The following is a 13,492-nucleotide window of genomic DNA, read 5'->3' on the forward strand; positions in this document are numbered from 1 at the left end:
TAGCTTTCGACCCGCCATAACCTTCACCATTAACTCCATAAGCAGGCGTGGTAGTCGACAGAGAATAATAAAGAGGAAAAGAGATTATTGTACGTGTGGTAGGGACATTCGTCGAGACGAACGAAGGTGCGTTCATGGCGGCATCGACAAGCGAAGCAACTTCAGTGCTAGGAAGGGCAGCGGTATTGTCGACAATGGACATCAACAATGAAGATATCCCAGGGGCAACCGAAGCTGCAGAGCTTGCCGAAGAGAGAAAGTCCAGTGCTGAGGAAGCAGCAGCTGCGGCTGCTTGTCCAGGTGTTGTATCACCTTTGGTAGTATCGGGAACAGAGGTAGCGGCAGAAGCAACGGCCCCGAGGAGAGACGAGAGTTGGGAGACTACACGGGTAGTGGATGGCAGACCTGACCCACTTCCACCTGGACCGGTTTCGGCGCCCTTTTGGCCAGACTTCGAGCCCGAACCATCAAACTCGGCTGGGAAAGGAACAGAGGGGTTGTCGCATTCTGCAACTGCAGTCGCTTCTGTTGTCAAAGCATCGACTGCCACCTCAAGCAGATCGCCAAGCAAGGTAAGATTGCCGTCGTTTCTGATCTGGGAAACTATATCATCGAGAGTCGAGTCGCCAATGCTATCAATGAGAGCTTGCCGCTTTGTATGTGTTGCCGAGCTGCTGGTCAACAGCAGCCAAACAACGCTGATCGAGAAGCAGGTAAGACGCATGCTGATACAAAGACGCTTGTGCCAAAGAAATTGAATAAAGGTAGAACAGGTAAGCTTCTTCGTGATTGTGACAAACCCTTTGGATGTGGGTGAGCTTTATATGCTACATCTGTGTTTAGGAGTATTCAAATCTCCGCTCGCAATGCATCTTGTTGTTGAGAGTTCAATACTTTTTCGTTCTGACTGTTGCTTCCTGTGATAAGTTGTCTTAGACAAATGCAATGTTTATCCTCTCTTTTGGCATTGCTATGTTGAGTCGGCAAATTTGAGTTCACAACAAGGATGGGACTTTCTTGATAGACTTATCAGGAATGCATAGGATTGGACTGCGGCACGTGGCACACACACACACACAAGACAAGAGCAATCTTGATGCACGACTTCTGGTGCTCGCCTAGAAGGTTCGCGACACAACGGAACTTTTGGCAAGGGTCCTCTTCTGCTTCGGCTACTCAGAGCCGTCTTTGGGCTCCATTCCGATGTCCCATTGGCTTACCAAGCCCAATAACGGAGAGAAGGTCGGCTCTCATGGCCGAAATCCTACAAGAGAGGTTTGTAACGGGCAACGTAGGATCACTCAAGAGCTGGGAGAGAAGGATCTCTGCGGAAGACGTTGAGTATCTGTGTCGTCCGGTCCCGGAGTGGAGAATTTGAAACCTGATATATAATACTGTGGTGTAGGATAGCGAGGTGACGATATGGATTGCAGCAAATGAATTCAGGTGCTGATGTAGTGGATTCAGAACCCTATCTACCATATAAGCTTGATCAAGGTGGACGGTGTTGAATACATGTGTCTAACCTGGAATCATGTATATCCATTGGCAGACGAAATGATGATACTTAGGGTACCTTTTCATGTGACACTTGCATTCCACGTGCTATGGATGAATTGAAGTCACTTTGGTGAGGGTACAGGAAAGTGAATGTTGTAGTGCCAAGTCACTGCATCCGTAGTTCGGCGGATTCATGTCTATAAGGAATCCCTCGCAAAACGGGCGCTAGCCCACACCAAATCTGTGTCAGACAGGGCTGTCTGGTGAAATGCATGCGTGGACGCCCATCCACAGAACTTGTAGACATTGGCTCGCGAAATCTTAATCCAGAACGGTATATCCACATGTGTTTCTGTCTCAGGATTTTCGGATCCCGCCCCATCCGAATCAGAGCGTTTCATGAACCACCCGGAGTCAGCACCGCTTGTGCGCAAGTGGTTATGAACGATTCTAGTGTGTTTACCGAATCGAGAAAGCTTTACATGGAGTCTCGTTCTGAATGTGAAGGGCCATGAAGCAGGCAAAGACTTGACGTGGTGTCAGAACATTGAGTCGTCATTGGCGAGGAAAGCGAGCGAAGACAGTGAGAGGAGACATCAAAGGATGAAAAACAAGAGTGAGGGAGCTATAAACGACGAAAGCGTTAGGTGATTTGCGGAGTAAATGGATGATCAAAACTTTGAGTTGAGTCAGTCTCCTCTTACTCGAGTCGATTGACTTTCAATCATTCATGCTGGATATCGGAAGCTTGACTTGGGGCTGCAGTCCGACCAGTCTAGCAGAATACTTCACTGTCTCTGCCCTACGGCTTCAAGGCGGTATGTACCTGTCGATTGGCAACATTACGCTCAGCCACTTGTGCCAATTGCACCGGTCTGGACGACATCATCCATACCTCGTGGCCACGGAATACCACAATTTGAACTCGTGATCGGAGAGCTACACGTGGATTTCGTCGAAAGACACACAAATTGCAAGGTTCGAACATGTAGAGCCACGATTGACTCCTGTGAACTGAACGTTAAGCCCTGCTACAAGACTCCACAAGTAGGAGCTACATGCTCGGCTCTAACGATGGGCTTACGTGCGAAAGCTCTTCATTCCTCAACGTCTACATGAATATGGAGACCGATGAACCAGACTGTCTTGAAGAACCGAGTACGAGAACTGACCGATGGCGCGTCTGGTTTTTCGACACCGATGCGCGTTGATGGCGATTAAGCATTATCTGGTTTTGAAATCATCCATGGCTCTGCAAGATGTGCGTCAACATCTCCCTGGGCATCGGAGCATACTCGGGCCGACGCGATACTTCGAGATGGATTCGCCGGACACTTTCCGAGAGGACATTGACGACGCGTATCATTATCTATCCTCCTTTGTCCCATTGCCTCAGGTATGTGCGGCAGACCGGACCGTGACAGCGCCGACGACGTGATGTGATTTGGGCTCTCGCTCTGCTATCGAACGGCCTTGGAGACGAGGCGAAGCTGGAAGAATGGAGTCGTTTGTTCGCTGTCTAGAGTGGACTCGCTCGGTATCCGATTCGGCAGTGGTGTGGAAAAAGTATCGTGACCCTGGATTGCATCGCCCATGTCGACTACACCGCGTGGGGACCACATCTTCGAGGTTAAAGGTTTGCTGCTGCATGAGGAGATCTCTAACTTCTAAGGCGACAGTAGTTGATGCTGCGCTAGCTTACGACAGACAAAGTCCACAGATACCTACATTGTTGTTGTCTCGCTTTGTTGATCAGAATATGCCCGAGGTCGAGCGTTCATTACCGAGGCCGAAGTGTCAAGGGAGCTTGAGCTAAAACCAAACTGCAGTCGGTGCACTCGGACATCCTTCCGCCGAACTTGCGACAAGTTCAGATGTCTTTCGCGACCGTGTTCTTCTCTTGTCCACGGACGCTACAAGGTTCACCTTCCACTTTGCAACGCGTCACCTGGTCAGTATCACAATGTCTGCAGAAGGTGTATCATGTTCGTATGCTGGGTATATCTACAAATCTCTTCGCTCCGCGAGGACAAGCACGACATATTTTGTCCGGCCTTCTTCGTCCTTACAAGGTGTCCAGTGACTAATCAACCGTTCTTCTGTCTTGCCTCCAGGCCCTGTCGGCATCAGATTCCGAGCTTTTTCCTCGACTACCAGCTCAATGTCCACGCTTACTGCTTTTCCCTCAGCCAAGAGATCTGTCACTGTTTTCTTGTATGATTTCATGACAGACGAGGATGAGGGTGAGCGTTCGGCCAGAAGTTTGAAGATGTCTTCGTTCACGATCCGTTCAGATGTGCCATGCGTTCGACTTGAGCGTAGCAAGTCGCCCGCGGAACTCGAATAGTGCGCAATGCTGAGACCTGTACGATCTTTCATCTTGAGCACAACGTACTGCATACACATGTCAGGAACTTGGAACTGCGCGTGTGGGTATAGGGAAAACCTCACCTTGGAGTATGCCGTCTGAAACATCTGCATCTGCGTCTCGAGTTTCATGTTCCCAAGCCGTCCAATCAGATCATTTTCCATGCCCGGTCCTTGTCTAACTTGTGTGGTCACGCTTGATGTTGACTTAAACATAGAACGATGCCGTTTCATATGCTCTCTTGGTGATGTGGCGGTCAAGTTTGACGTGTCTTCCACTGCCAAATTGCCGCGGGTTGACTCGAAGGATCTCCTGCCATCTAGCTTCAAGATCCTCATCACGTCGGGTTTGCCATGAACAGTTGTCGAACAGTCGATTTGGCCACCGAGGAAGAAAGCTATGTTTCCGGCTTCATCGCGAAGCGGAGCGACGTATAGTAAGTTCCAAAACGGAGTGCCGTCCTTGCGGTAGTTGAGGAGAAGTTGAACATTCTCTTGACCATTGTCGATGGCAGACTTCAGACGAGTCACTGACGAACGCTCGGTCCTTGCGCCCTGCAGAAAGCGACAATTACGTGGGATGATTTCACGGCGACTGTAGCCTGTAACATCAAGGAAGCCATCAGAAGCGTACAATATTGCGTTATCTGCAACTCTGTTTTGTGTTAACTTATGCTGAGCTATCCAGTGAGGGATGCCCTACTTAGGATCTGTAAGACAGAAGCAGTCACCAAGTCCTTGATAAGTCTTGCGGTCATGAGCTAACGCCATCGCCGCGCTTGCCGTCAATTGGTGTGTCACGAATCGAGGATAGATATCATCGCGAATCAAACCCTCTACATCTTTCCGGGCAGGGGTAAATATATCCTGCATCGCACAGAATGTGACGCTAGTGGCAGAATTGACGGCGGAATTCAAGTCCTTTGAGATGGTCTCCGAGATGTTGACTGGTTCGGTTGCATTGGGAGAAGTGTAGGTGGCATGAATGTCAAGCAACAGCTCTCGTGCTTTGGTCAGAAGCCGGCTGTACTGCTCGATCTAGGCTTGTGGTTGGTGTCTTTGTCGGCTAAATTTGAGTTTCCAAACATACCTTCTCTAAGAAGACAATGTTTTCGTCACAAGCGGTGGATTCGCAGAAAGATTTGAGCCGGATGGCAGTGGCGGGATCACTCAGGACGGCTTGGAAAACATCGGGCGCGAAGAAGTCAGCCATACCGCTGCGAGGCCGTGAACCTGTCGCCGAGGTTTCCATGGTACTTTGTTCTTGGGAGTCTGAGTGTGGCATCTCAATGGTCGCAACTTGCGGTATTGCCAGGAAAGTGATGATTGTCGCGAAAAGAGCGACAAGAATTGTCTCAATAAAAGGAAGTGCGACGAAGGATGACGTTTCAAAACAGTTCACGGATGAGACTAGTAGAGTTGATATCGACAACGGTTGGTCTCGAATGGGATTTGAGCTTACATTATGATTTGATAGACCTATAGATTATAGATCACAGCCGACGAGTGTAATGGTCAGCAAACGTCCATAATACCTCGATGGCAAAAGCTGTATTCGCGTGTAAATTGTTCCCGTGCCATCAGGTCGCATAAACAATGTACCTCAATGATTGATTCGTCGCAGAACGAGCGGTGCTTGTCTCATCTCTACTTGGCATCTCGTAGGATTGTAATTGGAGGAATGTAGGCGCATCGACATTGCCTGACGAACAGCGACTGGCCAGTAGTGCACCAATACTCGAACGACTGTTGACACAGATTTGACAGGTTCGAGGGCAGGCGGATAATCGGAGCGCCAAGAGAAGCTTTTCAACGGTCCTCGGTCGCGGGAAGAACATGTTCTGGACTCGGAGTTTGTTTGTCCATCGTCGCTCCGGTAAACTGTGAAGTACACAACGCTGGTCCCTCGATGAACTTCCACTCTTTCATGCTTCTCGCGCGCCTTTGGTAATTCGGCAGATTCAACATATCAGGCCTTTGACTAACTACACAGACTCCAAAGTGGCCTCAACGATATCCATCTATTTCGACAATGACTCAATCATATATAGCATGGTTATGTCAGGTCATGCGTCAATTCTTGGTAATTCAGGAGCTACTCTAGCCCAACATACGTCTTGATGCCGGCACAAATTAACGTTAAGCCTGAGATGACCGTTGAAGCTTTCATCAAAGGTCGCGCGACGGCACTGCGCGAGCTTATACCGAATTCGATCTTCTTGCAGTACGGTCTGACAAGCATTGCCGCCACAAGCAGCGCAGCTCAAGATGCTGTCTACTTCCAGAGCGCCCTCAATATCGTGCCTCCGCAGTCAACAATGTTGACTACCACGTAAGAAAAAGAGGAATCAGGTTCCATTCGTCTTGAGCCTGTTATTTCGAATTGTCGTGTTGGCCTTCCTTTGAAGCTGTACTGCCGCCTTATGGGTGGAGGCATGAAGCTTTGCGCATAGTTCCAGGTCGAACGAAACCCCTCAAGGTTGCGACAACATACCTGATATTGTTTGGCAAGCGACGATGTGCCAGGGGTATGGCGCGTAGTTAGCTCACTACCTTGGATGCAGGACGCTGCTCGAGATAGACAAGCAGTCCTGCTCTGGCTCAAAGAGATCAAACGAAAGGCCGTTTGATCAGGTGATGCGGTTGCTTCTGTATCCAACCGCAAGACCCGTGTCGCTTATTGTCCAGCAATAAAAGTCGCTAATTGTGGTCTTGGATGTATTATTGCATCACTTGGGTCTCGTGGACCACACGGACTCCAGATCACGCCAGAAACGATCGATCATAGACCAAGCCATCTGTTGCAACCGTTGTTGCATGTCTCGACGAACCAGTGCAATGTCCTCATCCGAGCGCATGAAGAAGCCAAGAACATAAAGAGGGTAGTTGGGAAGATGACTTCTGCCCCATCTCTGATCTCCAGCGCGGCGTTTTAGTATCGACTTTGCCTGCAAAAGTCGCGAGTCATCGATGACAAAAGGTAAAGGTATTGCTCCTTTGATTGAACCAGGTAACTGGGAGACAAGCAAAGAGGCACCGATGACGAAAAGTGCGGTCGCATCTTGGGTGACGCTCAATATTTCAGTGTCTCCTTCGATGCAGTGCTTTCCTTGCATGCCTACTGTTAGCTCCCATGGTGTGATTTTTGTCTTGAGCTGGTGTACTGCTCTCTTGAAATCGACAGTCGACCGATCGCTGTCCCAGAGTTTTCTTATCATCAAGAAGACCTTGTACAGTTCGAATTCCACACCAAGTACCGGGCTGTTCCACGTTCTGGGGCTTCCTGGGAATGGTGTGGATCGGAGTAACAAAGCTTCACAGTTTAACCAGAACATAGGGTCAAACTCCAGACGCTGACCTTCCTCTGGGGGCTTGGACCAGAGTCCCATACGGACAAGGAAGACTTGATAAATAACACTTTCGACTGTCACCAACTGAGAGGGCATCAAAGTCGGAGCAGAATCTGCTTGGAAGAATTGTTGATCAAGAAGTCGAATGGCGGCGCTGAGATGAACGGGAATATCGTCGTAGGTTCCATGTCCCATACAGCCATTGAGATAGAGAAACACAACACTCGTAAGGATATCATTGCGACGATTTGGGTCGTCCCGACAAGGCAGTGCGATGATTTGACTCAGGTCGCGGAGTGAATGAGAATAATATGCAAGTGCTCTCTGCTCCATCTGAGTAGTCCGATCAGATATAAAGAGGTGAGAGGCAGAGTTGGCGAGCACAGAGTAGTAAAGGCTCGTACAAGCCAGCATGGAGTCTTGGATGTTTGCCGACCAGTCGTCGTGAAAGCTTGGATGACTATCTGAGTTGATGAGAAGAGAATAGCAGTGTTCGATGAAGTGGCGGCCCACAACCATCTGTAAGCATTCTTCCGAGACAGTGTTGCTCAGATCGACCTCGCTTCTCGCAATACGAGGTATGAGCTCGATGGCCTCATCTTCACGATTGTCGTTCTCGATGAGCGTGCTCTCCAAGGTCCTACGCGTGAGATTTCGACGATCTTTCAATTGTGCAGACGATGGCCAAATACAGTCTCGCTGGGCGCTGATACATCGAACGCATGCAGGATGCGCTTCGTCGCATTTCTTCCGTCTTTGGCGGCAAGTGAGGCAGCCGCTTTTCGTTCGCAGGGTAGGTCCGCGTTTGCTGAAGGCGCTCATACTTGGCGAACTCGGGATGCGTATGAGCCTGAGGTTTAGGGGACATATTTTGACATGTAAGCTTCCATGATACCTCCTACGATTCAATCAAGCATGCGAGCTGCATGGTCAGCCTCGAGGACGTTATCGATCTGGACCTCGTCATCTCAAATCATCACGTCACAGGCTGAAATTATGCTTTCGGCATGGCGGGTGCACGCCATGCTCAGCGCAACACAACTCAAGTATTCTCCGAGTAGTCTTGCACCGCAAGCATGTGATGCAAGATGCACGTTGATGAATGATGCGGTGTTTGCTGAATCAGCGAACATTACGCAAGATGAAGACATGAAAAGGGAGTTGAGGTCAAAGTCCTTGTGTAGAAGACAAGACGCGGTGGTCAGTAGACGCAGCAATCCTGGGTAGACCTGCAGATGGTTGGCGATGAGTATGGAAAAATTGGAAGCTTCTTGCGACGAAGATACGAAGATCAATCTATTCAAGATTGTCGTCAAAATAAGCAGTCACGATTGACAAGTGTAGCGCCAATGCAAAAAACCGGGTCATTACTCGAGTACGATCGGAGCTGGAAGCCGAGATGACCATGTCGATCCTGCATTCTTACCAAGGATGAAATTATAAAGGCAGATGGATGTTTGTTGACTTTCGACAAAGAGGAAGGAAGCCTGCAAGGCCGGGCGCAGTCGCCAACCCTTGCCTCAGAATTTCAAGCGGAGCTGGACAACGCGACCGACGGCCTTTCGAACCCGAATTTTACTTCTTCCATCCTCCATTCTAGCCACGACAACATGCGCCCGGGCAAAGCGGTCATTCTCATTCGACTGGCCTCCTCGAATCATTCAAATTGACGACCGTCACCACCTCCGAGCCTCTCAGCAACTTTGCGCTTCTCTGGCAGTCATGTCTGCTCGCCTCTCTAGCGCTCACCATGACAGGGCCTGAGTCCAACCGGGATGATACTTCAACAGCATCCACTGCTTGATTGAGAAAAGAGATGGATATGGGCATACCGCGCGGTGCACTCGCCACCTCGACAAAGTCGCGACGCAAGACGCATCTCCGCTGGACAACGACCTTCATCGTGACACCCCAGATGCAAGCAGACACGGTCATAGTTGTGTCTGTTCCCCGTCCACACTCTTTTGCCACCCGTATGTCATTCGGAAGAACTTCTGCTCAAGAAGACCGCGAGGGTAGGTCAAGTCACTCTAGTGAGACATCTCTATGCGCCTCTAGTGGTTGGTTTCGCCAGTCCCGACCTTCGACTCTGCTGTTCTGTACACCCAGGGTGATTTTCCTAGGATGAGATAGCTCGGTTAGAGCTACTCGGACAGGCAGCTGTTTCTAAAAGCTCGTCGAATGTCTTAGACGCTACGCGATGTTCACACTATTGGTCGCTGGGGTGAGCTTGTTCTTATTTTCTCAATCGCCATTTCACAACGTAAGTGTCTTTCATGAAGCATAAAACAATATGATGACTGGTCATTAAAGGTGTCAAAGCGAGATTGGGGCAAGACTCGGATGAGCCTAGTCGTATAAACGATGTCCCAGGGAGCAATTATTTGCCAGTCTTCAATTCCGTAGCTACTTCAAAAAATTACACATGCATCGATTTATTGAGTCTTCGGCTTGAAACTCTTCCACTGTATTCCGAAGCTGGCAAAACAAGCCGCCACTGCAAGACCCGCTCCGAGATAGAAGGTGCTCGTCACACCCTGGTTGTAAGCATTCAGCACCCGCGCCAGATCTTCCTTTGGTACAAGCTGTCTGTATTCTGCAGGAGCGGCGTGGACAATGGCTGACAGATCAAGCCCGACAATATCAGAAGACTTGAGAGCAGCATAGAATATGCTTGAGAAGACTGCCTGCGCCAAAGCCAGGAACAATGCCGCTCCAAAAGACTGGAAGAATTGAAGCAGAGCGGTGGCAACAGGTATGTCTTCTGCTTTCAGCACAGTCTGAATGGCGACATATGGCATCCAAAGTGTGATCCCAGCTCCCATGCCAGGGAGGATTTGATAAGGGATCCAGTATTTGCCACCAGAGGACGTGTTGAGAGTCGACAAAAGACCAGATCCAACAGCGAGCAAGGTCGTACCGGTCAAGATGAATGGATTGGTAAGCCCGACATACGGAAGTAGTACACCAACCACCAAGGCGGAGGCGACGTCTGACATCGACAATGGTAGATACATGACTCCAGACCTGGTGGGCGAGACACCCTTGACAATCTGGAACCATTGAGGGAGGTAGAAGATGGCAATGTAGACGGTACCCATGGCAAATAGCTCGGTGAGGCAAGCGAAGAACACCACACGCTTCGTGAATAGTCTTGGCGGGATCATAGCATCATCACCTTTGTAGGCCTGCCAGAGAGCAAACACTGAGACCAATACTGCTGAGCCGACAAAAAGCCCGATGATAGTCGCACTTCCCCAAGCATATTCCAATCCACCCCACTGAAGAGCGAGGAGCATCATAATCGTGGCTGGAGCAAACAACAATAGTCCAACCATATCCAGGCTCGCCATTTTCTGCATGGCAGTATTGTTTCCGTTGCTCTTTGGTGGGTGGAAGAATAGGACTAGGAACAACACAGTTATCGCACCAATTGGGAGATTGATGTAGAAGCACCATCTCCAGGTAGCGCGTTGTGTCAAGACTCCGCCGAGCAATGGTCCAAGCATAATACCAATGCCGAAGGTTGACTGTAGAACACTGAGATAGGTCGTTCTCCTTGGAAGGCGGACAGACACGGCAACGATTGAGAAGCCGCCAGTGGTACATCCAGCAGCTCCAGCTCCAGCAATTGCTCTTCCGACAATCAAACCGATGGCGTTGGGAGCAGTCGCGCACACTAGAGATCCGATTTCGAAGATGGCCATGAATATCAGGAACATCGTCTTTAATTTAAGAGTCAGCATGACTTCGGGCGGCTAAAATGATTGATTTACCTTGATTGGGAATTTGGCATACAGCTTTCCAGCAATGGGCTGAAGAGCGCAAGTAGCAAGAGTGTATGCACTTCCATACCAAGCGGTGTCGCCCGCAGATTTGAACTCTGCCGTCACATATGGAACAGCAGTGGCGACGATTGCTGAGTCGAATGAGACCAGAAAGATTGCAAGAACAAGACCTGACACAACAGTGATCAGGCCAAGTCCTGTCAATTCGAATTCGTGTGGATCTTCTTCAACGGCGAGTTGTTCAATGGGCTGTGTCGATTGCTGGTCGTCGCGCAATGCGACTTGTGATTGATCAAGACTCATTTCGTCGGTGATGAATGCTAGAATTGAGTGATGATAATACTGATAGAGCAAAGAAGGTTGCTTATTTGGCTTTGTCTAGAGTAGACAAGCCATTTTGCGGAGGTCGGCCAGAAAGGGTAATCGCGGTGTCATGCGGGGTCGGGGGAAAGCGGGCGGGTCGGATTATGAGCCGACAGGGAGACACAGGGGTCCAGGTCGTTGGGAATGTTCTTGATCACTTGCATTCACTCGTATTTGACGGTGTGTAAAAGCATAGAACGCAGACACATGCGGTCGACTCCTTGTTGAGAAAACATGCCGTGTCTGCTTCCACGACCAAGCCAGCTTCTCCAAAGCTCTCCAGCAAATCGGGCATTGTGATACCAGGTACTTCCCAGATGATTGTGTTCGAATGCACCGAAGACGGAAAAAGCATTGCCACCAGAAGAACCATGTTTGCCAGCATTGAAGATCTTGTCAGCGGTCGAAACAGGCCATTTGCGGTCGTAGTAAACGGGATGCGGTGCATAAACAGCCTTCAGTCCGTAATGTAGAGCGATACTGGGTGCCCACATCTCTGTCCACATGGAGCGCCTATATTGAAGAGTTTCTTCATGCATCAGATGTAACAAGCCGCGGGACATACGCGAAGCAGCGATGATCGCGACACGACGAGGTGGTAGAGGCGAATCCGAGGGATATCCAGTGATGTCCGTATCAAAGTACCACCCTGATTCGTTCGGGTCGAATAGCGGACTTAGTGTTATCAAGTCGGCGTCCTTATCATCTTCTACGCTTGAAGACAGCCAAGATGCTCGTTGAAACTTGAGTGCTTGGGAACTAGGGAACTTCACCGGCCCAAAGATGGTGTTAGGATTCTCCTGATGAACAAGATCGGAAAACTGTTTCCAAGTTCCATGCATCTTCTCCAGGTAGTACTTTGCACTACGCTCCCATAATCCGTGCCTCGGTTGGGCGTTTGCCCAATGTCCCAATCGGTCCAGAAGCTCATAGTAATGGCCAGTGTATCGCATATCCATCTCCCAGTTCCAAAAATGCTCATACTGAGCATTGTTTTGCGCAAAGTATTGGAGAGGCATGTGAGAGCTCCTGTAGACCCCGTGTATAGACTTTCCAGACTTGTTGAGCGTGTTGTTGAGAAATGGCCCAGGATAAACCATCTCCATCTGACTCTCTGACCAAAAAGTGGCTAGACCGCGGAACTCCTTTGGAACATTTGCGTGCAGTATCTCACGGTATAGATCTTGAGATTCCCAAAATTGCGCTGAATTGTTTTTGACGTGCACAAGTAAATGGACATCATACTCTGCGCCAGAGCCTAGTGATAATTCGCTGATGAGAGCTCGAATGTTCATCATGACGTGAGGCGTGTAGTGATATCCTGTCCACGTCCTCAAGACAAGAGCTTGTCTTGGAGTAGATCGATGGTCGCCAGAACTCAAACTTTGTACAAATCGGTGTTTGTTGGTATCATGACATCTGTGCTGCGCGGCACTCCAGTCAATAGATTGCCAGTTGATCGACTTGCTGCGGGGGGTGGACGTGATGCTTCCATCGGGCGAGTGGTGTTCCTGGATTGTCGCATTTTCATCGAGTCCATAAGCACCAAGTCTTCCATAGCGGTCGAAGCAAATGTCGTCTCGGAGGCCTAAAGCATCATAAGATCCATGTAGAGGCTCTGGATGATACTGGGGAATGCCTTGATAAGAGTAAAGAGCGGGTATGTCGACAGTGCCTTTGTCATCTAGAAAGCATCGTCGTGTGTTGTTGTGGGGGTACGGATTGTATGCTATTATCCGAGTTCGGATATCATCCTCGCTCAATAAGTCGGTGTTGGCAGTCTTTGACCACAAATCTTGAACTCCTTCTTCGACATGCTGCGAGATCGGTACAAGATTGCTCAAACCAGCATAGTAGCCATTCAATCTACACAGATAGGTTTAGCAAGCGTAATAAACTGGTCTTTCGGTACTCACCTAGGAAATCTCTCCCAGTGCGCACCAAAGACGAGCAGATTTGCACCTCTCCATGTCCGATCGGGGATATGGTAAAGGATAAGAAACAATATTAAGATAGCTGCTGTGACGTTCCGAGTCCATCTTAGTTGTCTAGAGCAGAAAGGTGACTGGTGCAATTGCGGCATTGTGGTTGTAAGTCGTATGCCTACCATCGTTCATGATTGAG

General features: G+C 49.4%; 5 protein-coding genes across 5 annotated transcripts; 1 reads left to right on the plus strand and 4 right to left on the minus strand.

The window, feature by feature from the left end:
* Positions 1-3,457: 3,457 nt before the first annotated feature.
* Positions 3,458-5,080, minus strand: M438DRAFT_329515 (uncharacterized protein; the record flags this gene model as incomplete). The annotated part of the gene is made up of 4 exons (XM_029903253.1): positions 3,458-3,894; positions 3,952-4,522; positions 4,571-4,905; positions 4,958-5,080. The coding sequence occupies 4 exons, from the start codon at positions 5,078-5,080 to the stop codon at positions 3,505-3,507; spliced, it is 1,419 nt and encodes a 472-aa protein (XP_029754840.1). The 3' UTR covers positions 3,458-3,504.
* Positions 5,081-5,851: 771 nt separating this feature from the next.
* Positions 5,852-6,497, plus strand: M438DRAFT_410081 (uncharacterized protein; the record flags this gene model as incomplete). Its single annotated transcript, XM_029910066.1, has 2 exons — positions 5,852-6,199; positions 6,380-6,497. Exons 1-2 carry the CDS (start codon positions 5,988-5,990, stop codon positions 6,495-6,497), a joined length of 330 nt encoding a protein of 109 aa, XP_029754841.1. The 5' UTR covers positions 5,852-5,987.
* A 99-nt stretch (positions 6,498-6,596) lies between these two features.
* Positions 6,597-8,039, minus strand: M438DRAFT_360338 (uncharacterized protein; the record flags this gene model as incomplete). The annotated part of the gene is made up of 1 exon (XM_029907427.1): positions 6,597-8,039. The coding sequence occupies one exon, from the start codon at positions 8,037-8,039 to the stop codon at positions 6,597-6,599; it is 1,443 nt and encodes a 480-aa protein (XP_029754842.1).
* Positions 8,040-9,652: 1,613 nt separating this feature from the next.
* On the minus strand, positions 9,653-11,308 carry M438DRAFT_340473 (MFS general substrate transporter; the record flags this gene model as incomplete). Its single annotated transcript, XM_029904327.1, has 2 exons — positions 9,653-10,942; positions 10,994-11,308. The coding sequence occupies 2 exons, from the start codon at positions 11,306-11,308 to the stop codon at positions 9,653-9,655; spliced, it is 1,605 nt and encodes a 534-aa protein (XP_029754843.1).
* On the minus strand, positions 11,187-13,451 carry M438DRAFT_401040 (uncharacterized protein; the record flags this gene model as incomplete). Its single annotated transcript, XM_029909504.1, has 2 exons — positions 11,187-13,234; positions 13,285-13,451. 2 exons carry the CDS (start codon positions 13,449-13,451, stop codon positions 11,533-11,535), a joined length of 1,869 nt encoding a protein of 622 aa, XP_029754844.1. The 3' UTR covers positions 11,187-11,532.
* Positions 13,452-13,492: the final 41 nt, after the last annotated feature.

The sequence above is a fragment of the Aureobasidium pullulans genome (genome assembly GCF_000721785.1).
Source record: "Aureobasidium pullulans EXF-150 unplaced genomic scaffold scaffold_44, whole genome shotgun sequence".
Lineage (NCBI taxonomy): Eukaryota > Fungi > Ascomycota > Dothideomycetes > Dothideales > Saccotheciaceae > Aureobasidium > Aureobasidium pullulans.